The 27,276-nt window shown below is 37.7% G+C and overlaps 1 protein-coding gene across 2 annotated transcripts in view; it reads right to left on the bottom strand.

Moving 5' to 3' along the window:
* LOC126470659 (myoneurin-like) overlaps positions 1–27,276 on the bottom strand; it is a 136,209-nt gene that overhangs the window by 8,163 nt on the left and 100,770 nt on the right. Inside the window, exons 9-10 of one of the 2 annotated variants that reach the window (XM_050098648.1) lie at positions 22,122–22,267; positions 15,825–15,992 (exon numbers count right to left, since the gene is read on the bottom strand). In XM_050098648.1, the coding sequence (XP_049954605.1) occupies positions 15,825–15,992; positions 22,122–22,267 (314 nt within the window). The remainder of the gene's footprint in view (positions 1–15,824; positions 15,993–22,121; positions 22,268–27,276) is intronic. The other variant, XM_050098656.1, reaches the window with a different exon arrangement.

The raw sequence follows: 27,276 nt of genomic DNA, 5'->3' as shown, positions 1-27,276 counted from the left end.
CAGCTGAAGGTATGCACTAAAACAATACATTTTGATACATTAATTTGTATACTTTATATACAAACAAGTCTGAATCTGCTGTGCTTCAAACCAGGATATTCATGAGCTTTCAAAATTGCTTTTGTAGGTTAATAAACTATTGTATAAAAGGAGCCAAGAAACCCTTGCAACCTGCTACTTTGGTGGATCAGATGGAGCTGATTATGATAAGTCATCACCATTCTATTATGGAAATAGTCACCTATAATCAATTAAGAAAATGTCATCAGTGAACAAGGAGCTTCTACAACATAGCTCTGGGCTAGATGCCCAAATTTGTAGCCGCATGGTCTGAGGTGCCTTGTCACGGTTTGTGCAGCTCTCCCTGTCGGAGGCTCAAGTCCTCCCTCGAGTGCACGTGTGTGTGTATAAGGGGGGGGGGGGGGTGTTTTGTCCCTAGTGTAAGTTAGATTAAGTAGTGTGTAAGGGACCAATGACCTCAGCAGTTTGCTCCTATAGGAACTTACCACAAAATTTCCAAATTTGTCATACCATAATGCCTTGTTGATGACAAAATTTCAATTCTTGCCAAAGACTAGCTGCAACCTGTTTGGTAAAGAAAAACATGTAATCAAGAAGGCTTGAATGCCAATAACCATTGCAATGTCTAATAGGTTGAAGTTACTTCATAATGAAGTTTTTAAATCTGGCTGGAAAATTTGTACCAAATGCAGACCTAAAGTGGCCCAAAAAGAATCATCCCACCAGAATGAGCAAGAATCACCATCCACTGCAGACATGAATGTTGTTGATGCTTGCTTTACTGCACTTCATTATCATCACTTGGAGAGTAACCAACGAATCAGCAAAAGGGTTTCAATGGGATACATAAAGTGCAAAGTTCAGCAAGCCCAAGGCAGCATTACTAAGGTAATTGCCACAGCTGCTGCTGTAAGTCAAGTAGATATTGCTCAAATAGAAACAGAAGAGTGCCAAAAATGTGAAGAGATGGACATCGTAATTGAAGAACTTAAGATTAAGCTCCGGACTTCAAGCAGTTGCAGTAAAAGTCAAATTCAGACCCTGGCCTCAAATCACTGGGCTATTGAAAAAACAGCTAAAGAATTTGCTGTTTCAACTAAAATGACGAAGGCTAGAAAACTAAAGATGGAAGATGGGATCTTGGCAACACCTGCAAACTGGAAAGGGAGAAAGCTCAATGTTGAAATAAAACAAAACGTTCTCACTTTTTTTTTTTTTAAGATCAGTTTTCTCATTTATGTGCTGGCAAAAAGGATTGTGTTGCAGTAAGAATACAAGGGGAAAAGATTCACAAGCAAGAAAGCCTGCTACTTTGTAACCTGATTGAGATGTTTATTGCTTACTGTAAGCAATATGGCAATAAACTGAGGTTCTCAAAATTTTGGGAGCACTGGCCGAAATGGTGTACTACAGTTAGTGCTTCTGGATCAAATTCAGTAGTGTCTGTGCAGTTCATCAAAATGTCAAATTAATGTTGGCTTCAGCAACCTTGATCAAAGAAACTGAATGCAGTTTGGAATCGAAAGTTTGTATGCTTCAACATTGTAAAGAATGTCCAGGAAAAATGCAACAAGAGGCTTTTCTTGAACATCCTTTTAAAAACTATGACTCTGAAGAAAAACTGGAATACAAGTAAAGGGTCCATACTGACAGACACACATTTGAGACATGTCGGAAAACTGTTGATGATTTCATGGAACCACTGATTTTGAAAATTACAGGTTTAATAAGCCATCACTTTATGTCGAAACGCCAATGTTTTTAGGTTAAACAGCTAAAAGGAAATCTTACAGAAAGTGAATTAATTATATTCGTGGATTTTGCTGAGAATTATTCATTTGTTGTTCAAGGTGCTGTGCAAGGATTTCATTGGGAGAATAGTCAGGCCACATTACATCTATTTCTTGCCTATTTTGGTGGCAAAGAATGTCAGAGTATTATCATTTGTATGATCAGCAATCTGTCTCCATCATGATACGATTGCTGTTAATTCCTTTCAAATAAAGTTAGTAGCATATTTAAAGAAAAAGATTTAAAACATTAATAACAATACTTTAGTGATGGTTCACCTGTTCAGTATAAGAATTTCAAAAATTTCATCAATTTATGTCTGCATGATAAGGATTTTGGCGTCACTGGCAAATGTAATGTTTTTGGAACCAGCCACACTAAATCGCCTTGTGATGTCACTGGAGGAACAGCAGAAAGACTAGCAACCCGTGCTAGTCTGTAGAGGCCATTAGATAACCAAATATTGACTCCACATGATTTTTTCAAATTCTGTGATGATATGAGGTTCGTTCAATAAGTAATGCCCCACAAAAAAAAAAAAAAAAAAAAAAGCCGTTAATATAATAGACAAACATCCTTGTTGGTGCTTCACATTTGATGTTTGTTCTGTGTGCTGGTGAAGTTTCGAACCGTTCTGGCAGAGAGCAGAGCCGTAGTACAGCATCAAAATGACATCTACATACGACTCACATTACAAGCAGCGTGCTGTTATTAAATTCTTGTGTGCATAAAAAGGAACCGTCGTGAATGTCCATAAATGTTTATGTGCAGTGTATGGTGATGCTGCAGTTGATAGGAGCACAGTTGGGCAATGGTAAAGAAAGTTACAGCTTCAGGAAATGCAGAAACAGAGCTCGATGATCAGCCATGCTCAGGACGTCTTGTCACAGCCTACTGCTCCAGACATGCTGAATCGTGCAGATGCCATTATTCATGCCAACCAGTGCATCACAACTTTACAATTTGCTCTACAGTTGTCGGTTAGCGTTGGAAGTGCGTCTGCAGTGATAAAGATTCTCGGATATTCAAAGAGGTGCTCACGGTGAGTTCCACAAATGCTCACAGTGGACCAAAAGATTCAAAGAAAGGCCATTTCATCTGAATTGTTGGAACACACATTGAATTTGGGAACACACTTTGAAGATGATGAAAGTGTCAATCATGCAGTGGAAACGTGGCTACACCTACAGGACAAGCACTTTTACCAGCAGGGAATACATGCTCTTCCACAATATTGGCGTACGGCCATAGAATATGATGATGACTGTAGAAAAATAGGACGTGGACAAGACATGTTGATGCATGCTGTCACCAAATTCTGACTCTTATAATAAATATGTTCTGAGAAAAAAATGTGGGGCATTACTTATCGAACAACCCTCGTAGTATTCCAGTCATAAGGTTTTTTTACGTACCAAAAGAAGATACTGAAAAAATTCAGCCTTATCAAGAAACAAGGTTTTCCATGGGCCATACAATATCTGGAATAAGAGAAAATCATCAGTTTAAGGCAATTAACTGTAATTAACTCAGAGCAAGCAGAGTTTCCAATGATGCTACAGTATTTACAGTTCATGCCTTCGAAGCATATGGAGAAATTCCAGCAATCTGAATTACAAGATTACCACCAGGACAATATGTTGCATGCATGTATGTATGACAATTTTTGGTGGGTTGGAAATGTGTGTGAAGTTTCAAATGAACAACAAGATGTCCTCATGAGCTTCATGCACCCCCACAATTCTGCTCGTTCCTACCACTGCCCAACTGCTAAAGACACCTGCTGGATTCCTGAGCAACATATTTTCATGACTTTAGAAGCACCATCCACATCATCATCATCATCATCATCAGGAAGACAATACAGTTATCCACAATCTGCCCTTGGCAAAATTGTAGCACTGTTTAATCACAAGTTTACCACCAGGACAATATGTTAGGCTTTTTTTTTTTTTTTTTTTTTTTTTGTTGAGTATTGCACTTGTTTTTATGGCGTATGTTAAATTAATGTTGGAAACTGATTTATATACTGGAACAAAAATGGAACCACAGCAATCCAACAGATAGAAGTCCCCAAAGAATGTGCTGAAGAAGCTGATGTACAAATCTCTGCTGAAAAAAAAATTAGTTCATTTGCATTAAATTTAACTTTCAGAAATTAAATACAAAATATGGACAAATCAAGAGGCACAAACTTTTCAAGTATCTCATTGAGAACATAGAACCAATGGGGCTACAATAAGAAGCACAAAAAGTTCATTTATGGAAACTCAAGAAAGCATGCAGGAGAATGCATGACATTTACAACAAAAAGTGCTAGCCCATACATGCAAAGGTTACACATTACAACACAGCGATCAGACCTGATGCTCTGTAGGCTAGCAAAACTTTACTTCTAAACCAAAAAGAGAAAGTGGAAAGCATTTTGAAGGATTATAAGGCAAATTCTTGGCTCAGAAATAGAGAGAGAGATGGAGGATGGACACAGACTAAAATTCTGTAAAGTGACAAAGAAATTATCAAACCTGGCAGCAAACACTAGAAAATGAAGATCGAAATTTTACTGACATGTTCAAAGACTCCCAACAATGAGGCTTACACATAAATTGACCTGTACAGGAAAATAAAAAAAATATGCTATGGATCCAATATGTTAAAAAGGACCTCAAGAGAGCTGAGATAGAAGCTGCATTATAGTAGACAGGGAACTGTTCAGTCAAAAGTTAAACTGTTGAGCTGTACTGCCAGAGAATGCGGTTAGTAATAATATAAAATATTAAATTCAGTAACTCAAAATATGTTCAGGGAAGCAGAGATCACTAGCATATTGATGTTTGACCACCACAGACCCACAAATGAAAGGGTCTGAAATATGCAATCAATGACGACTATTCAAAAAGAACAAAGCACCATATTCTGATGGACTAGCAGATTCAAATTAAATATGCAGCTGAATGAGCCCTCTTTCTAACTCTTTTACCAAGAATAAATTGTGCAGTGAATAGTCCCATTTCAACTGTAAAGAGTGTAGGTAACCAGATTATAAAAAAAAGGACAAAAAATATGCATACAATTAAAGATAAACATCCCTAATGTCAGTCTGCTGCAATATTCTACATCATCATCTTGGATCAAACAATATGATAGTTCTGGAGTAGCAGAAGCTTCTCTCAAAGAATCACTGGTAGATTATACCTGCCCAGATTTCCAAAAGGCATTTGACACCACACCAAAGTGAAACCGATACCACTCTGACCATTAATTGAAGTGATGTTGTGTACAGGAAAGTACTGTCACAAGACGATTGTATATAGTTGCTTAAAGACAAATTATTTTCCCTACATGTACTAAATCTGGCCCTCTTTAAACGTAAATAGAGGCAAGATAATGTCCATAACAAAGAGAAGTTATTAGATATTATGTGAGTCTAATATCAGTGGTAAACTACTGAAGCATGCAACATTATTTAAGTGTCTTGGAGCAATGCTATGAAGTGGTATTAAATGACATTTAAGAAGTGAAATCAATAGTAGTAAGAAAGACAAGTTTATTTTGGAGGGTTCTGGGAAAGTGTGGTGGATCTGTAATGGGAACTATGTACAAGATGCTAGTTTTGACCAATTCTAGATTACTGTTGTGTTTGGAGTCCTTATCAGATACACACAGAAGTATACATTGAATGAATTCAGAGGTATGCAGCTAGGATCATAACAGGTCGGTAAAACATATATGTAAGTGTAGCAGAGGCACCCAGGGAAATTAACAGGAATCTCTGGAAGCAAAATGTTTCTCTTTTGAAGTTCTTATTGCCATGAAATTATCCAAACAATACCCAAAGAAGACTGCACAAAAATTCTGCATTATATATTACCATAAGAATGCTACAAGAGAGATTATGGTGGGTTCCAAGGCACATAGACAATCACTTTTTCTCTTCTCCACATTTGAATGCAATAGGACAGCTGTTAATATTGATATCAAGGGCATTTTGTACAATGACATGTGGGTTATGTTTAGATAGATAGATAGATTACAGTGCACAGGGCTGGGATTCAAGACTAGAAATCTGCCCAGGAAGTACAATGTCATCTGAGTATGTCAAGCAAATTGGCTCAGACTTCTAAAAAAACACTTGCTCTCATTTTGAAGTTCCCAAACACTAATTGTAAGGAGAAGGCTGATCAACAATGAGAGAACAAACATTGTTGATTTAAAAGGCCTTCAAACAAATTCTGGTCATTTACACTTACAAAGGAAAATGTGAAAGTAAGTGAAGAATAATGAATAGGTAGAAACTGTGTTTTTCTGCTTGCAGTTGTGAAATGTCTGTCAATGGAAAAGGTCTTCACAGGGTACCCAACAACAAATCATTTCATTGGTTTGTCACACCCAGCTTACCCATCCCCCTGTACTCTTATCAACTCTTCACTTGCTCTTTAATTTCAAACACTAATGGTTTAATGTCACATCTGTTGGTACTGGCCATCTTTGCTCATCCACGTCCTGATGAGCGCCCTTTCTGTTTCATTGATTAATATCATGACAAAGCAATGAGATAGGTCCAACCCGCCTGCCCCAAGTACACACCACATCCCTTCAAAACTGATAAACCCTATAAAGAATGTGGCTCAGGATTACTCAAACAACAAAAAGTAAAATGAAATTGTATGTGTTTTACGAAAATATATTGACAAAGATGTTTTGCGGTATTTTAAAAATTTATTTACAAGCATTCTGTGTAATGTGTAGCTCACTAATCAATACAAGGGGCATCCATTTACAAACTAGTTAGAAGTAACAAATTGCAACACATGATGTGAGCACATTAAACAAAACCTGCAGCATTCGCTTACAGAATCTCTTGCAACAGATGTTAGGACAGAAACAACAAAATTATAAGAGAGTAATCAGTTTTAATCTGTCTGCCATGTGCAAATATAAGCTTGAAACAACAAAAACATATGAGGTCAATAGACTGTAGTGTTTAAAAATACTGATAAATCTCATGCTTTTAAATGCAAGAATTATTTCCTTGACAGCTAATAAGAACTTGGAAAAACATATCATGACTGATTTCCCATCTCACGATCCTACAGCATCACCCACATGTTAAAGTTGCAAAAAAATTATCCTCCAAATTTTTGAATTATTGTACTTACAGAAAAAATGTAAGTTGAATACTTTTCACTGTGATTTTATAAATGTTCTTGATACACATATGCCATATCCACCTAGTGGCAATATACAAGTATGTTCCCCCATATTGACAATATAATGTTCCATCCTAAAAGTGATCAAATGATGTCACCTTCCACACTGCTGCTATAATGTCAACACAATTAAAACAAGGATACATGCACCATCTTTTCAATAATGTACACTTATCATTACTCAGTTAAAGTGAGTACTCAGAAGACACTGATATAGCACATCTCTAGTGTTTCCCTCTACAGGTGCAGTGGCATTCATATCAAGCATAAGTGGTTAAAATACTAGTAGTGGGAAGACACTAATATTTTGTTGGCTGACATAGCATGCACAGTAGTGTAATTGGATGGATAAAAAAAAAAAAAACTATTCACCAAGCGGCAGGAGGAGAATGCACACAAAAGTGTTGAACTTTTGAACAAGCTTTTGGAGCCAGTGGCTTCTCCTGGCAGAAGAGCTGAAGAGGAAGGAAGAGAGGTGAAGGAAAAAGACAGGAGAGGTTTAAGAAAAGGGGTACCATTCGGAAAAGTCACCCAGAACTCCATGTCAGGGGAGACTTACCCTATGGGATGAGAAGGAAGGACTGATTGTTGGGGACTGCGCCAGACAAGATTTGAAAACATGAGAGCTTACGGGTGGAAGACTAATAAGAGTGAAAAGATAAGTGCACTGTATGTAACAGAGGTGTGGGGGGGGGGGGGGGGGGACAATGAAAAATAGACAGGTCAGATTAGATTAATACTAGTTCCATGGATCATGAATACGATATTTCATAATGATGTGGAACGAATCAAATTTTCCAATACATGACATAATTAAGTTAATGTAACAACATAATTAAGTTAATATAACAACTTTTTTTATTTATTTAATTTTTTTTCTTTTTTTCTTAATTTATATCTAAAAATTCTTCTATGGAGTAGAAGGAGTTGTCATTCAGAAATTCTTTTAATTTCTTCTTAAATACTTGTTGGTTATCTGTCAGACTTTTGATACTATTTGGTAAGTGACCAAAGACTTTAGTGGCAGTATAATTCACCCCTTTCTGTGCCAAAGTTAGATTTAATCTGGAATAGTGAAGATCATCCTTTCTCCTAGTATTGCAGTTATGCATGCTGCTATTACTTTTGAATTGGGTATGGTTGTTAATAACAATTTTCATAAGAGAGTATATATACTGAGAAGCTACTGTGAATATCCCTAGATCCTTAAATAAATGTCTCCAGGATGATCTTGGGTGGACTCCAGCTATTATTCTGATTACACGCTTTTGTGCAATAAATATTTTATTCCTCAGTGATGAATTACCCCAAAATATGATGCCATATGCAAGCAATGAGTGAAAATAGGTGTAGTAAGCTAATTTACTATGATGTTTATCACCAAAATTTGCAATGACCCTTATTGCATAAGTAGCTGAACTCAAAAGTTTCAGCAGATCATCAATGTGTTTCTTCCAGTTTAATCTCTCATCAATGGACACACATCAGAAAATGAAAGATGTAGATAACTAAAACAGAGCAAAGAAAGGAATAGCTACTGTGAAGAAATGCTGAGACAGAAGAAATTAAGGCCAGGTGAATGGTGAGAACCAAGGAGTTCCCACGTGTGGTGTTTGGAGAAACTGGTGTCTGGAGGAAGAATCAAGATGGCATGTTTGGTGAAACAGGTACTGGGGTCGCAACTGTAACATTGTAGGGCATGATCTGCAACAAGATATTATGTGTTGGTGGTATACACTCTCTGCCTATGCCAATTCATCCAGAGGGTGTATACCAGCAACACACAATATCCTATTGCAGAGCGTACTCTACAACATGACAGTCATGACCACGGTGCCTGTTTCAGCACACAATTCCATCTGGATTCTTCCCCTAGACACCAGTTTTTCCAAACTCCACAGTTGGTTCTTGCCACCCACGTGGCATTAAGTTACATTTATTCCTTCCATCTCATCATTTCTTCACAGTAACTATTCCTTTCTTCACTCCATTTTAGTTTTCTACATCTTTCATTTTCTGACTCGTCCATTTTTCACTGTCTCACCTCCCACCTCTGTTACTTACAATAAACTTACAGTAATTCCTTCCCTCTCACCATTTCTTCACAATAACTACACTACTGGCCATTAAAATTGCTACATCATGAAGATGATGTGCTACAGACACGAAATATAACTGACAGGAAGAATATGCTGTGGTATGCAAATAATTAGCTTTTCAGAGCATTCACACAAGGTTGGCACCAGTGGCAACACCTATAACATGCTGACATGAGGAAAGTTTCCAATTGATTTCTCATACACCAACAGCAGTTGACCGGCGTTGCCTGGTGAAATGTTGTTGTGATGCCTCGTGTAAGGAGGACAAATGCGTACCATCACGTTTCCAACTTTGATAAAGGTCGGATTGTAGCCTATTGCGATTGCATTTTATCGTATCGCGACATTGCTGCTCGCGTTGGTCGAGATCCAATGACTGTTGGCAGACTATGTAATCAGTGGGTTCAGGAGGGTAATACGGAACGCCATGCTGGATCCCAATGGCCTTGTATCACTAGCAGTCGAGATGACAGGCATCTTATCCGCATGGCTGTAACGGATCGTGCAGCCACGTCTTGGTCCCTGTGTCAACACATGGGGACGTTTACAAGACAACAACCATCTGCACGAACAGTTCGATGGCATTTGCAGCAGCATGGACTATCAACTCGGAGACCATGGCTGCGGTTACCTTTGACGCTGCATCACAGACAGGAGCGCCTGCAATGGTGTACTCGACGACAAACCTGGGTGCACGAATGGCAAAACGTCATTTTTTCGGATGAATCCAGGTTCTTTTTACAGCATCATGATGGTCACATCCGTGTTTGGCGACATCGCTGTGAACGCACATTGGAAGCGTGTTTTCATCATCGCCATAATGGCGCATCACCCGGCGTGATGGTATCGGGTGCCACTGGTTACACGTCTCAGTCACCTCTTGTTCGCATTGACGGCACTTTGAACAGTGGATGTTACATTTCAGATGTGTTACCACCCCTGGCTCTACCCTTCATTCGATCCCTGCGAAACCCTACATTTCAGCAGGATAATGCATGACAGCATGTTGCAGATCCTGTACGGGCCTTTCTGGATACAGAAAATGTTCAACTGCTACCCTGGCCAGCACATTCTCCAGATCTCTCACCAATTGAAAACGTCTGGTCAATGGTGGCCGAGCAACTGGCTAGTCACAATACGCCAGTCACTACTCTTGATGAACTGTGATATCGTGTTGAAGCTGCATGGGCAGCTGTACCTGTACACGCCATCCAAGCTCTGTTTGACTCAATGCCAGGCATATCTAGACTGTTATTACAGCCAGAGGTGGTTGTTCTGGGTACTGATTTCTCAGGATCTATGCACCCAAATTGCGTGAAAATGTAATCACATGTCAGTTCTAACATAATATATTTGTCCAATGAATACCCGTTTACCGTCTGCACTTCTTCTGGGTGTAGCAATTTTAATGGCCAGTAGTGTATTCCTTTTTTCACTCCATTTTAGTTTTCTACATCTTCCATTTTTTGCTGTCCCACCTCTATTACATACAATGATCTTAGCTTTTCACTCTTATTAACTTGTGCACAATGTTTCAGCAGTAATCTCTGTCTTGCACATTACCCTGTCTTCCACCTTTAAGCTCTCAGGTTTTCAAATCTTGTACAGCGCAGTACCCAATAATCAGTGCTTCCTTCTCATCCCGTCTGGTAAGTCTCCCTTGACCTGCAATTCTGGGTGACTTTTCTGAACCGTACTGCTTTTCCTAAACCTCTCTAGTCCTTTTCCTTCGCCCCTATTCCTTCCCCTTCAACTCTTCTCCTGGAAGAAGGAGCAGATGGCTCCAAAATCTTGCATAAGTTAAACCTGTGTGTGTGTGTATTTTTTCTCCTTCTGCCACAAAATTATACACAATCATGTAGCATTTTTGGTTTGCTATATTTTTCTCTCTTTAGTGGCTTGTGGCATAGGAGCAAGTCCCGTTTTTGAGAGCAAGTCTTATGTTGGGTATGAGCTAATGGCATACTATCTCCCAAATGAAAATATAATATAATGGGACAGATAAAAAAATGTACCCATCAAGCAGCAGCAGGAGAAAAAATGTATAAAAGTCATAAAAATGTGCAAGCTTTTGGGGCCAGTGGCTCCTCCTTCTGGCAGAAAGGGTGAAGGGAAAGGAAGAGGGATGAAGGGAAAGGACTGGAGAGGAAGCAAATTAGGAACATTATGGAACACTTGCCCACAAGCCCAGGTCAAGAGAGACTTACCAAACCCATTTTGTACATCTTCCATGACATGGGGTTCTGGGCAACTTTTTCATCTCTCTCTTCGTATCCAAAACCTTGCCAGTCCTCTACTTTTATAACTCTTTGATTCCCAAGAACACTTCTGCCAGAATGTGGAATCACTGGCTCCTAAAGCTTTCACATTTCCATAGCCTTTATGTGCTTTTCTTCCTGCCACCACTTGGTGAGGTTTTTTTTAACCCTCCAATTATATTGCAAGAATTGGTTATTTTGTCACTAAATCTCCCTAGTGCAATCCTAGCAAGCAGTACAAAAATGTCATTAGTAGTTTTCAACAAAAAACTGAAGCTACGAGAGCAAAGCAAAAAATTCTATCACGGGGATGTCATTGATATTAGTGAATTAATTTTTTTTAGCATATATTGTGGCAACTTGACCTGTGAAATACTTTTCTTTATATCCATTTTTTTAAGTAATATACTGTGTGTGTTTCAGTCAAATGATTAAACTGGAATACAGTGGCGTCATAAAATTCTTTGTTTTGGATGGTTCATTACCAACTGAAATTCATCCAAATTTTATGAAAGTTTATGAGTCTGCTTCTCCATTTTCAACTGTAAAAAACAGACAGCTAACCTCAAACACTTCAAAATTTCTCTTGAAGACAATATGTGATGCCCTAAAACTGCAACCGCAGATGAAAATTATGAGAGAATGTACAGTATACTATTGGGCATACGACAACTAAAGATGTCAGAACAGATGAGAGAATGGTACAATTTACACAAAAAGCTTTGTGAAAGATGGATATCACATGTATTGAATGCTGCTCAAGAGTGTATGCAAACCACAAAAACTCTTGTCAATGTTTGGAACATTTTAAAATGGAATCCTCCTTGGTGGAAGTTAGCAGTCCTGCAACAAAAAATATGAAGTTGATACTGCTGGAAAAAGAAATCCTCTTTCTTCAGGGCAATACACTTGTTCACAAAAGTGTTTCAGTGATGCAAAAACAGGGAAATTGGAGAGTATCATCCACCAGGTTTGGCACTCTCTGATTTCCACTTGTTCCTATATTTAAAGAAATAAGTGGCTGGAACAATATTTGATCTTAGAGATGAATTGTAGTTTTTATTTTCAAAATATATCCTTTCATAGGCAGTGTGAGAGATTTTCATCTTACACTCGTACACTGGAAATGGTGCATCAAGTGCAGTAAGATGAGAAACAACTCCTGTTTTGTAACAAGCCTTCCTCAGCCCATAATATCATTAAATCTTGAATTTTTTTATTTTTATATTTTCTCACTATTTGAGTATATCATGTGACCGTAATTAGTGGTAGTAATCATGTAATTTGGCAGAGTTGATTCTGTATGTCACTCCAAAGTGCATGAAGCATGGTATCATTTTAACTGATGTTATTTTTGGTAATAACTAGGGACTGGACTATATGCATCATAAAAACCTTAAAATATGCATGAAAAATGCTTAAAAATGCATGAAAAGTGTCAAAATATGCAAAATCAAATAATAAAAAAGTGGTAGTTACTGCATGTATTGTGCATCAAAGCAGAACCTGCACATATCAGTTATGAGGAAAAGCATTGGGCGCACAAAAAATTGGTACATTTGGAATGTTGATATCATTTTCTGAATACTTTCTGGTAGAGGTTAGGAAGGGGGCCTTTCTGGGATTATTTTCAAAAAATCTGCAAATAGGGGTGCATACCCTATTTCAAGAATTGTTTCTTCTTTGGTGTTGTTGTTGGTAAAAAGCAGATGCAATGCGAGTGAGTTGCAGTGAAACAATCAATATGTACAGAGCCAACTTCGAGATATATCGCATGCAGAGGGGCATGCTAAAAAACTCCATAATATTTTATTTAAAAAAATAACATACAATAATGAATTTTTTTGAGCAGCATTAATTTTTAATTAATACTATCTGACTAAAGCATCATTTACAATTTATTTTATATTTGTCTACTATTGTAAACATAAATGACCAAGTACTGTTTCAAATGTTCGGTAGTAAGATCGTGTCTTTGATCACTCAAAACATTTTCATAAGCAGAAAAGGACTGTTCTACATCAACTGAGGTAACTGGGCAGTATCTGAATTTGGGTGCTATGTTGCCACTTATTGTTTCTGGTAAAAGTTCACTTGTTCCATTAATAAAACTATCAATTTGGCACAAGCATTCAAAGCCTGGGTTAAAATGTTTTCAAACTTTTCTTTAAGTTTTCTTGAGAATACCTCTGACAATAAGGAGTTCACTAGAATAATTTTATTCATTAACTGAATAGATTCATTTAGCGCCAAACCTTGAGTTTCAAGCTTTTTAATACTTGCAAGTATATGAGAAAAATGAGTGCTAATCACAGCAATGTCGTTTTTTAATGCTGGAATCATTAAAAGCATCTTTGCACTGACAAAGCCTCTGCACTATCAAAGTCATTTACTACCCCTCTGATGGCCTCGAAATGTTCACTGTAAAACAACACAGCTTCAATCCACATACCCCAACTAGTACCACTGTTTCGATAGGTGAAGGCATATTTGCTAGTTTTTCTTTGCGGGTCTTGATATGAGCAGGAGCCTTTAGAACACTTTCCTTGTGAATGAAATCAGTTTATTTACATTCACAAATACGGAACATAGTTTTTCAGCATGGTGATGCACTCCACGAGCAATGAATTTCCTGTGATACGAAGACTTGTCTTGACATGCTGGTCTATTTGAAACGTTTTTTCCTTTTTGCACAAATCATTTTTCTTGCAAACTCCACAATATAAAACAATTCTGTCATATGTAAATGTTCCAAGACGATCAGCTATCCATAAAATGATGTTTCATTTTGAGGGGGTGGGGGTGGCACACGATACGTTACACACTACACGTCGTAAACACGTTCAATTGTCTACAAGTAAATAGAAAGCTAAACTGAAACAATAGACATGCAATTAAAAGCTTGCGTAGTTTAATTTAATTGTTGCCGACGCGTATGGTATGACAGCGGAGGGAATTAACCGGGGGTGCGGGTGCAGAAGCATTGACTCTGCTGGTCTGTTCCTATTCCTCTTCTGTAATGATTTTGCTAGGCAGTGGCCTCTTGGTTAGCGATTGCATGCAGTTCTAGGTCGTGATCAATCTGTGAGACATCAAAACTAGATCAAGCTAGAGACTGTCTGTATAAATTTTTAGAATATTTAAACATAGAGCGAAAATATGCATCATCACTAGTTTTTAGTTAAAATATGCAATGACCAATGAAAAGGAGCCAAAGATGCAAATGCATATGCAACATGCAAATGCATATAATCCGGTCTCTAGTAACAACTTTTTAACAGCACTTGACTTTCAAGGCTTTCTTATGGATACAAAAATTTATCCATTTTACATCATTCTTCACTAGATTGGTGACTGGATATGTTTCCATTAAAAAAGGAACAAAACTAATTTATGTTTCAGGGCATATTTCTTCAGTGAAATGTATCGTGACTGGTATGTGTCAGTGATTAAGAGGAGTTCAGTGTAATCACCATCCATGTGACCCCAATTTTAACTCAGAAATCCTTCAAATTATCATAAGGATTAATATTAAATAATTTTCTTTCCAGGCAAAAATATAATCTCCCTGCTTAATTACCCAGGTATAATTGCATCTTGAGTTTCAAATTTATTTATTTTGTAAAATAAATATTCCCCACACATTTGGCATGTTACGGAAGTCGCACGATTCTAACTGGCATGCAGAATGTAGAGTCAATTATCTTTAAATCTGAAAAAAGTGTAACAATTTAGCGAATCATCTGATGAATCTCTTGCAAATCAAAAACCAGTTTACAATAAATAAATATAGCAGAACATTCACAATTTATGTTTTTCCTTCTTAAATATTAAACTTTAAACTGTGTTAAGAAAAACGAAGTGGCCACAACATGAGAAATTGGCAGGTTAAGGAAATTACATGACCCAGACTGGCATGAAAAATACTGAGTTTATTATCTTTCAAATATGAGAAAGTAAATTCATTGGTGGTAGCACCAGGCAAATTCCAAAGATTTGCATGAAAGAAGGGGCACTTTGTTACAAAGTCCTTGACCATCAGATTATTTTAGCTTCAAGAAAATAGAGATACTGCAAAGCTTGTGAGAGAAGATTGCCCTCTTTATGCTTTCCTGCCACGAAAGATCTTGAAATCTAAAAATTTTATAAGATAAAAAGCTGCACAAAATGCCAGTCATAACATGGCACCTGTTGATTTTGCTTCATATTATTGCCTTTCAGGATGGTAAAAAGTACTCCTGTTTTACTGTGGGAACTATCTTTAATGTGTAGAAAGTAGTTAAAAATGAGAAAGTGAAACAGAACAGTAGACAAGTCACACATCAATCCTGCATTATAGTGCACGAATCTGCTATGTAAACAATGAAATTAAAAGTGAATGTAGTTGTTTGCCTTATTTATTTGTTTAAAAAAGCAAAAGTATTAACTGTGAAGCAAAAATCTACCTTATGATTTACACGAGCTTGGCGAGCCTTGTAGGGCACTTTAGCAGAAGCCTGTTCCCCATGATGACGGCCAAAGTGTTCTTTCAGTTTATCTCGACGGGAACTAGCATATTCACATTGGCTGCACCTGAATGGTTTCTCATCCAAATGAATTCGCTCATGTCGAACCTTTAGAAACAGTTTTAACATACAATAATGAATTCATGCAAATAAAACAGGAAAAATAAAATGTGAATAGTGACCAAAAAAAATCTTCTAAGTGACGAAAGAAGTCACATGTCACAGAAAGCATGGCAGATCAAAATTATGTAGTGCAGCACACAATGCTTGTTGAGATTTTATGAGCAGCACCACCACACATGCTGCAGAAAGGGCTAAATGATGACAAACTGTTCAGCTGTGCCAAGAGAAAAATAATTATAAATAAAATAAAAATTACCCCGTCTTAATTTGGCCTTACCTTAAGAAACATAATAGGTTCAATATAATATTGCATGCATGTTCTACAGCAAACAAAAAGAACCAACTAATTCCGTGTAAAAAAGCAAAAATGTACCCATTAGGGTCAGATTATCATAAAGCAAATATTAAATCAAGTTCATTCACTATTGTGTAAAAAAAGTCATTCATCAATATGGCTTTTTCATCCATACTGGACAATCATAACAATGTTCCTATTTTTTCAGCATTTTGCTGTTAGAATCTCAAACTACTTTATCTCATGATGTTACTATTTTGAACTTTTCTTTTCTTGTTTTGAATGTAACTTCTAATTTGGCATTAAGCATTTGTACTTCAGGCTGCAAACATGTGCATTATTTAAAAATATGTAAACAGTGCACTACTGTTCACAAAAGCCTATCAAGTTAGATTGCTAGTATTATGTAATATGAATCAACTCAATTTAAACCTATTTTAGGCAACAGTAACAAAAAGAACCACTCCAAAAACAGACTGATAAAATTCACAGTGAATACCTTTTTATATTCTTTGCAATAAGCTTTCATCATAGAGTGTTAATATTTCTTTCATGACAACTGGCTGCTTGTTCCAACGCCATGTCATAAACACAAAAGGCTACCACTGGAAGTGTTTTTTTGCAGGAATGATGTAATTTAATGAGAAAGAAAGAAATCAGTCATCATCCAAATTATCTGTTTGCAATTTTGCTGGACATGGACCCAGTGAAACTACTTTATCTTTGTCCTGCTTTTACCCAAGAATCAACTCACCCTGCTAGTTAATGTGAAGTGTAAGAGATCATTTAGTCTGGTATTTTTCACATACTTAAGGAACAACACTGATGAATTACGTCTTACAAAACATAAAAAATTTGAGGACCAAGTAAGGTTTGTCCACTGCCAGAGATATTTCCTTGGTGAGAGGACCAGTACAGGGTGCACTCAGCCTCCTTGAGGCCAATTGAAGAACTACTCAAATGAGAAGTAATGGCTCCAGGGTCAAGAAAACTGACAATGGGCGAGAGAGCAGAGTGTTGACCCCACACCCCTTCATATTTCATCCAGCGACGACTCTGACAGAGGATGACCTGGCAGTCGGTCAGCGCTCAGTGGCCCATCTGGGCTAGAATGTGGAGCTTTGATTGTTTTTACAAGTAAGGTTTGCTAATCTGATATTTAACCAACATTTCCCTGTGGGATTTCTTATAGTTAATTACTTTTAAATTTCAAATGTTTACAAATCTTGGCCTGCATACAAATTCACATCACATTTAAGAGAATGTTCTTAAATACAATATATTAGTATTCATACTCCATGAAAACATAATTACAAAGAGACATTCCAGTGAGTCAGGCGTGGGGATTACATATCTGTCCAAGCATACACATTTAAATTTTCTGCAGTTCCTCTAAATCACATTTTTTAATTAAAATTTCACAATGAAAATAATGCATAAAAAAGATTTACTTATTTTTCCTATGTGTGTTTTGACATAAAAATAATACAACATAAGGAAATAGGATTGTGTTTATCTTTTATAAGAGTCAATTTTGCAAATTCATTTTTTTCTGCTTTGAAGTACAACCAACTATTTTAAAGTTCACACTACACAGATACTTCTTCCCATTTCCAGCATTATGCGAAAGTTATTAAACATAGTTTTAAGAAGAACTGAATATGCTAGCAGATCCAGAGGCTGAAAAGTGGAGGATTTAAATAAAGTCCATAGCTGCTGGGAGTGGTGATTGGTAGAGACAGTTTAAAGATCAAGAACAAGGTGAGCAAGGGCTAAGTACATGATTCAAAAAGGGGTTTTGGGGAAGATGGCTGCAGCAAGAGACGGGAACTGGGAATTAAAGTCTGTACTCTTATTTGGTATGACTGCAGTTTAAATCCCTGACTTGATATCCAGATTTATATTTTCCATGGCTCCCTGAATCTCCAAATGCCAGGATGATTCCCTTGAAAAGTACACTGCCAATTTCCTTCTCCAATCTGAACATGTGCTCCCTTTCTAAACATCTCACTGCTGAGTAGACATTAAACCCTAATCTTTCTTCCTTCTTTTCTTTCTTCATTAGAAGGAAACTATGTGGTACTAACGTTTGGATGCCGTGACATACATTTTCAGAAGGAGTGTAGGTATTGGGGATAAGGCAAGGGAACAAGGATGAGATCATTTAAAGGGGGGTGGGGGTGGGGAGGATGTCTTAGAGTCAAGAAAGTAACACCTATAAGGGAAACAGTAGTAGAACATGGGAAGAGTCTGCATAAACAGGCCACTGGCCACTGGAAGAACATCCCAAAAATTATTGACAGGCGAATAATCAAAGATGCTCTTTGAAGACATTGTTAAGATTGTAGAGGAGTAAATAGCATTACAAAGAGACAGCAAAGAAGATCACCAAACAATGAAAAGTAGACCACTAAACAATGAAAATATATTGTAAAAGTTCTAAAAAGATTTGTAAACAAAGAAAAGTGAATGGTAATAAAAAATGGTCAGGGGACACACAGAAAATATTGCTCGGTAGAGAAAAAAATTATGAAATAAATAAAAGGTTTGTTGAACATGGGAAAAGGATTTGTTAAATAGGAAAAAAGATAACGGAGCACAGAAAAGAGACCATCAAATGACAAAAAAGACAACAGGCAAGAATTACACTACATGATCAAAACTATAGGAAGAATGTCAGAAAGGTTAATTATATCAACAACAAAAAATCACTTGAGAAAACTGAATCACAAGGAACTGAATGGCTGGCAAATATTTGCCTTCAGAAGACAATATTCCAGTACTGCTGATAGGCACATTTAAAAGTAGAAAAAACTGTACATTGTTTTTGGAACTGATTTTCTTCCCCAGAGAGGAAAATGGGACAGGTCTGGATAAAGAGAAGCAGTTCACTCAGAGCCCAGGTTGAGAGGGCTGTTGTGGGAACGAGGGCAGCCACCTTACAACACGTGAACATTCTCAATGTGAGCTCTGAGAGACATGATCTTCTTTCCCAAACCTATCCCATTTTTATCCTTAGTACAGAAACTAACAGTTTCAATAGCTATGTAATAACTTTCATAACTTAATGTGTGACTATCTGCAGCAATGCAATTTTGCCTTCTTCAGGTAAATTGTTGCCAGCTATTCCATCCCCTTGTAATTTTATAGTTTTCACTAGTGAATTCTGCTTTTGGTGCAACAAAAACAGTCTTATAATTTTCCATCTCAATTTTTTTCACACTAGGTATCACATATATATTTTCATTCTGTAGAAAAAAGAAGCAGAGAAATGGTTTCAAATGTTTTGTAACTTTATGTCTTGAAAAGTGCTATTGAAATGGAATGTTTTGCATGACAAACTACAGAAAAATCTGAAATCTAAGTGAATGGATGTACATACATGTTTTCTGATTCTTGTACCAAATTGTAATTACAGAAATATATTTCTTGATATAGTTTGAAAACCAAAACGTTATAAATATGTTACTGACTGAAAATTTAGTGAGCTAGTTATTAATATCTAAAATAATTTGGTCTTGGCTGAATGGACTTTGATATCTGATATGATTATTATCGTCCGGAGATAACAGTGGCCATGTGTGTGAACTGCACATGTCTATGTGTTCCTTTATCTGATTAAGTACTCTATACAATAGCAAAAACATCCAACAATCTACTTTTAAATGTCCCTTTTTGATTCTCAATGCCTTCTCTATATGGTGAGTAGCAATCCATCCTAATTCATAATTGTAATCGAACATTTTCAGTCTTCTTTTACACTGGTAGGTCCACTTCTCACAACATTTAGCGGTCCTACATAGGGGTGACCAGATACTTTTGATCGGATAGTGTATCAAAAGGTCCTCAGCCCAATTTAGTTTTATGTTGCTGGTAATATTTATCTGCAGTTTAACAATCTCACTCAAACTCATCAGAACCATGTGAAACATTCAGTAAACATTTTGAATATTTCCATGAGACTGACTGTTGTTATAAAAGAACTAATAATGTTCATAATTCTGGGCTATTCGGTTCTGTGGAAGTATAGTTCAGGGCAATTAATGACATTATTTATATAAGTGGAGTTAATAAATCAACAGATGTTACTTTTGGGTCCTGAATTAATTACTTATATGGTAGTTATTTATATTGTACATTATGTGATCAAAAAGATCCAGACACCTGTTATTGGACATCAACGTGGGGTGTGTCCATACTTTCTCATTTATGATAGCTTGAACTATGCAGTAGACACTTTCTGTGAGGTGTCTAGAGAATGTCTGTGGACAAATGGCAACCCATTCTTCCTGAAGAGCCAAAACCAGAGAAAGTAATGATGTTGATCTGATTTCTTGAGCTAACTCATCTGAAAAGTGTTCCATTGGGATCAAGTTGGAACTCTGGAGAGGGCCAGTCCATTTCAGGAATGTCACATGGATGCTGCTTTATGGCAGTGTACATTGTCATGCTGATACCATCAATCGTTGTCTCTGAACTGTTCCTCTACTGCTTGCAGTACACAATCCTGTAAATTGTGTTCATATCCTCATGTATTTAGCATTTTCTTAAGTGCAATAAGGGGACCACACCCTAACCATGAAAGATGCCACACACTCCATACTTCACTGTTGGCACTACACATGTTGATAGGTAGCATTCTCCAGACATTCAACAAACAAAAATTCTTCCATTGGACTGCCACAATGTATATTGTGATTCATGACTCTAAATCAGTCACTATCAGGCATCCACTGTCCAGTGGCTTCACTCCTTACATGATCTCAAGTGTCACTTAGCACTGCACGCACTGAGACTACAGAAACCTGTGATTTATGATTTGCTGCTCAACCACTGGACCACATTCTTTTTAACTCCCTATGAACAGCCATTGTGCTAGTTGGAGTGCTGGTAGCATTATGTAAAGCATGATTGACCTACTCCACTGATTTCATGCAGTATTTTACAGCCACCCTCCACAATGTTTGACAATCCCTGTCTGTTAGTACATGGGGTCTGCCTGTTCTTGGTTCGGCTGTTTTTGTTCCTTTGCATTTCCACATCAGAATCATATCACCCACAGTTGACTTGGGCAGCTTTATAAGGGTCGATATGTCCCTGATGGATATGTTACTCAGGTGACATCCGAGGACTAGTCCACATTCGAAATCAGTGAGCTGATTGACCCATTCTGCTGTTACTGCTTTTTTACTGACAACACAATACTCCCAAACACATTTTAAACTGATAGGCCCACTTCTCATGACATTTAGTGGTCCTACATAGGGGTGACCAGATACTTTTGATCAGATAGTGTATCAAATGGTCCTCAGCCCAGTTTAATTTTATGTTGCTGGTAATATTTATCTGCTGTTTAACAATCTCACTCAAAGTCAACAGAACCATGTGAAACATTCAGTAAACATTTTGAATCTTTCCATGAGACTGGCTATTGTGATAAAAGAACTAATAATGTTCATAATTCTGGGTTATTCGGTTCTGTAGAAGTACATTTCAGTGCAATTAATGTACAGAGAAAGTGTTCCTTGTCTGCAACACCCTTACAGCTCATGGTGAACATTTCACTTATGATGCAAAATCCTAGAAATGTATGTCTAAAGCTGTCACAGCATCTTAGGCAAAAGAACAATTAACATGAATATTATGATAACATCAGTGTCATTTGTCTTTTTCGCACTCTCAAACTTTTCCATAGAAGAAAACATCATCCAAACATTTTGAATAGTTGTATATATCCCACAGTAGCTCTTCTTCCATCCAAGATGTTGATACTAAATCTGAAATAAACATGAGAGTTATTTTAGTGGAATATGCATTACCAGATGGCTCTTTTCAAGGAAGCCTCGCCCACATGTAGAACACGAGTGGGGACGTTGTTCTACGTGAACTCGTATATGAGATCCAAGCTGTGACTTCTTTGCTGTTGAATACTGGCATTGTGGGTACGAGCAATGATATACATCTCCTGAAAAAATAAAAAGTTTGCTAATGGAAATAACTCTCATAGTTCACACATATCATCAGACTTCAATGATCGGAAACACTGCTATGGAGAGCAAGTAAATGGTCTCTCTTTTTTTTTTTTTTTTTATAAAGAAGTAATAGCTTCATAAGTGACAATGTTCCATTATGTGCCCAACACATCATATTACATTCATTGTAACATTACAAAACACCTGCATAGCTAAAGCGTCAGGAAGCCAAGTACTTTTTGATATTATATATCTATGGTATACCCATAGAGTCAAAAATGACCTCCTACAGAGATAAAAATCTCTGTATGTAATAGCTACAGAGATCTTAATGAGATTATAATATAACATCTCTTCTAGTTAACAACAATTCATTGCAACAAGGGGTAAAAGGGTCTCTTGTCTGACCATTTACAGCAGGTAAATGTCCACATACTTCAATAATAGACATCAGTCTGGAAATCTGTTACAGTGATGTTTACATTTACATGTGAAGTAATAATGAGGCAGTGTGCTATACAACCACATATGTAATTTTGATTTAGTATCAAGAATCTGTAGTAGCCATTAATCATTTTAAAATGAAATATGTTTCCTCATTGATTCATTGTAATAAAGCAAGTAACAAATGCAGTATGTAATAATGTAGATAAGTACAACAAAGAAGCACCAAAACTCTAGAGTCAACAGTTGGATAGTGACACCCAAATGTGTGTCTTAGAAACTTCTAAACCTTGAGTAAATTTATCTTCATATTGTACTTAACCTTTCCTGGTAAAGTACTTACAGAATACAGAAGGGAAATAAAAACACACAATTTTTGCTTAATGAATGATATAATACATAAACATTTAAACAAGAGGATAAATAGTGAACTAGTCACACATAGAATACCTGTAAATGGAATAGACCAAATGTTTGAAGGTACAAAACTGGTTCAAATACTCACAATTAGTACTGGTTCAAGCATTCACAATTTGTAGCTTTTATCTATGTAAGCAATTTATCAGTACCACATCTAATGTATTATTATATACTGTACATCCATAATTAAAGCTCCAGTTTCAAAACACTGCATAAAGAGAACCACTTCTCAAAATGACATCAAATTTGAATAGCATATTATTGATGCAGAGGAAATGTCATGGAACAAAATATGAAAATTTTACCAATAGATGGTGCAGTAAGTGTCTTAATGTAAATGGGGTTGGTACAAATGACAGATGAATTACAATACAACATCTATAGTTTGAGTTTGCACATTATACCATCCATATTGTTCAATGTGCGTGACTGCACAAGTTCAGCAATCAACAGCTGTGGCACTGTTAGGTAAGGCCATTCACCACAGCAAGGTTGTACGACATTGGATGGAACAATTCAGTTTCTAATTGTCCTGTGGCCAGAAACCACATGCAAAACAAAATTAAATTGGTTTTTAATTGTCCTGGGTCCAAAAACCACATAAAAATTGAAATGAATCTGTTTCTAACTGGCACAAGACATGTTCAATATGTTGTCCACTAATTTCTGCCACAAGCTGATACCAAGAAATAGCATGTTCCACAACAGGTCGGAGTGTCTCATGGGTCACATTCAGAACGTGCTGCGCAATGTGTGCCTTCAATTCAGCAACATTTGTAATTGGAACACTTAGCGCAACATCTTTTAGATAACCCCACAGCCAGGTGTCATATGGATTAAGATCAGGTGTACTGGACAGTCAGGCTGTAGAGAAATAATGGCTGAGAAGCCTGACATTTTTGAAGTTGCCTCTGCAGCATCCACTTTCCATGCTGTGGAGTGTTGTAATGACTTTGGTGTGCAAAAGACTCTCATAACATTTTCCGCAGGATTCATCTCCTTGAAAAAATACGGCTCTACAATAAATGATGTTATCGTCTCACACCATACAGTCACCTTTGCAGAATGAAGGGGTACTGGTTGATGTGCATGCAAGTTTTATGTTTCCCATGTTCTGCAATTGTCCTGGGAGAAGGAAATGGGCTTCATCTGTCCACGGAATGTTCCATGGCCATTCACTGTCCACTTCCAGGTCAAGCCTGAAATTCCAGACTAAACATTTGTTGCGCTGGCAAGTCAGCATGAAGTAATTCTTGAACATGGGTGATTGTGTGTGGATAGCAAAGCAGGATATTTCATAGGATTTTATGCACTGTGCTCACAGGTATGTCCAATGCTCAGGTAATTCCCCATATATGGCATGTTTGCACACCACCACTCAATCCTTCCTGCAATGCTGTGGCCACATCATTCACAGACATTGGATCAACTGCTTTCCTCCCTCTGCCACATTGAACTTTTAAAGAACCTGTGGTAACTGGTAGAATTGAACATTCATTTCCACATAAAACACATCTATACAGGATAGCTTGCAAGCATGGAAAGCTGAACAATTAACTGTTCAGCGAGGCAGGGAATCGTCTATATCACTAATGTCAAAGAGTAACTATAATGAAAGATACTAGCCACATAGAATGTTTATATACCATTGTACACTCGCCTTTGCGAGGACAGAATGAGATGCTGCATAACTCACCCCCAAGTGTTAATGATGTCGCAGATTAAACATCACATGTCATCCTGCATGCGTTACCACTGCTTTCTTGAAACCTGGCATTGTGCCACTGGAGCCAGTGGTTCCAGCAGGATGTGAGGCACCAGTCTTCGGTGTTGTTTTCTTCTCCGACACACTTGGCATCCATGGTGGCTGTGGTGTACTGGAACATTTTCTAGTGCTACATTCATATCTTCTTGTTCACCTCCTGCAGTCCTAGCTGTGTCCAATGTGTTAAAGAATGCTGGCTTGAGTCAGTCAAGTGCGACGGTGGTAGGCATACTATTTACTCTAATCTGGAATGTGTGGCCACCTCTCCTAATCACTGGATATGGCCCATTGTACAGTGATTGCAACGGCTTGGGTACTGCATAACCGCATAAGAAAACATGTGTGCTGTTCTCAAGATCTGTGAACATGAATGAGTGTCTCCCAGCCTGACTTCTGGGTGCCATTGGTCTCCGCTGACTTATGTCCTCTCATAATCTAGTAGCAAAGTCTGATGCATCGACTGCATTATCTGCCATGCTGTGCAAGAATTCACCTGCCAGACATAGCGGTTTCCTGTCTCCATCCAATTCTGCATTATGTGACATCATAGAGCTGCTTTCAGTTGGTGATGAAGGTGTTCAACTATTTTATGCAGGATGATAGGCTGTGGTGCATATAAACTTCATGCCTAATAATGTAGCTAATGCTCTGAAAAGGAAGGCTTCAAATTGTCGTCCATGGTCTGTGATAATCTGTCATGGTGCACCGAATCGGGTGATCCAACTGTGAAAAAATGTCTGCGCCATGGTTTCGGGTCTGATATCCTTCATGGGGCCACCTGGTAAAATGATCCACAACTGTAAGACAGTAATTATAGCCTTCTGAGACTAAGGGCGGGCCTATGATATCGACATGCACATTTTCGTGATTCGGTGACAGAAATGCGACTATTGGTGCTATGTCACACTGTGTAATCTTGTTCCTCTAACATGCAATGCATTGCTTGACAAATGTTTTGTAGTCTGCAAGCATTCCAGGCCAGACAAAACTTTGTTTCACCAATCTAATAGTGGCTCGTGCTCCTGGATGTGCCAGATTGTGCAAGAGCATCAAAATCAACAGTATCCGTTACAGCTTCAACATGTGAGCAGATGTCTGCTGTCACGTTCACAACCTCTACACATGAGAGCACATCTGATGGTATGTTCAGCTTCCCTTGTCCATAAACAATGCAGGTGGTGAATTGGCCATTGGAATCTAAATGGCATAGTTGCCTCAGTGATGCCTTGTCTGGTTTTACTGCAAAGGTGTATATTAGCGGCTTGTGATCTGTATAAATAATGAACTGTCAGCCCTTCTAAAAAATACCTGAATTTCTTGAATGTGGCATAAGCTGGGTACAGTTGGTGGTCATAGGTTGCCCAAGGTTGCTATGAAGGTGACAAGTTGTGACTAAAGAATACTATGGGCAGCCAATGATGCTCGACCAGTTGTTGCAGTACAGTGCCAACGGCCGTGAGGCATCAACCATAAGTGCAAGTGGAGCCTGTGCTATGGAGTGTGCTAATTGTGCAGCCTCTGCAACTGCTGTTATTACAGCATAAAAAGTGTCAACTGCTTCCCTTGTTCAATGCAACTTATTGTTTGGCTTTGGTGTGCTCTTAAGAAATTCATTCAGGGGCACTGTTATCAATGTGTAATTGTATACAGATCTTTGGTAAAAATGTATGACCCCTAAAAACTGGTGTAGCTCTGTGACTATAATGTTGTGAGGGTACTTGTCTATGGCTTTCACTTTATCTTGTGGCAGTCAAATACCATGCGCACCTACCGTGTAACCCAGAAACAGTACTTCCCTCGCTCCTAAAGTACACTTTGAAGGATTAATTTCTAAGCTTTGTGTGTGTAAACAATTAAATATCTGAGCCAGATGATGTAAACATTCTTCTTCCATTGCAGACATCACCAAAATATCATCTACATAAACATAACAGAAGTAAAAGCCAATAGTGACCTCATCCATGAAACGTTGAAACATCTGTGCTGCATTGCACAGACCAAAAGTTATCCTAGTGAACTCGAATAGACCAAAAAGTGTTGTCGCTGCTGTCTTCAGGATATCTTACGTGTTTTCGGGATCTCTTCTGTGGCAGTGGGGATCTAATAATATGCTTGCACTAGATCAACAGTGGAAAATATTGCCTTCCCATGAACATTGGGAGAGAAGTCTTCCGTGTGGCACCGGGCACCGATCCAGGATGGTCCTCACATTGAGCTGTCAGTAATCATCACATGGACATCATCCATTCCTCTTCTTGGGTACCACATGGATTGGAACGGCACAACTGCTACTCGAAACTCTGCAAATGCCCATTGACAGGATGCTGTGGAATTCCTGCTTCATCATTCGCAACTGCTCTGGCATCAAACACC

The sequence above is a fragment of the Schistocerca serialis genome, chromosome 1 (genome assembly GCF_023864345.2).
Source record: "Schistocerca serialis cubense isolate TAMUIC-IGC-003099 chromosome 1, iqSchSeri2.2, whole genome shotgun sequence".
Lineage (NCBI taxonomy): Eukaryota > Metazoa > Arthropoda > Insecta > Orthoptera > Acrididae > Schistocerca > Schistocerca serialis.
The sequence above is the reverse complement of the archived record's forward strand: the minus strand, read 5'-3'. Positions and strand labels throughout refer to the sequence as shown.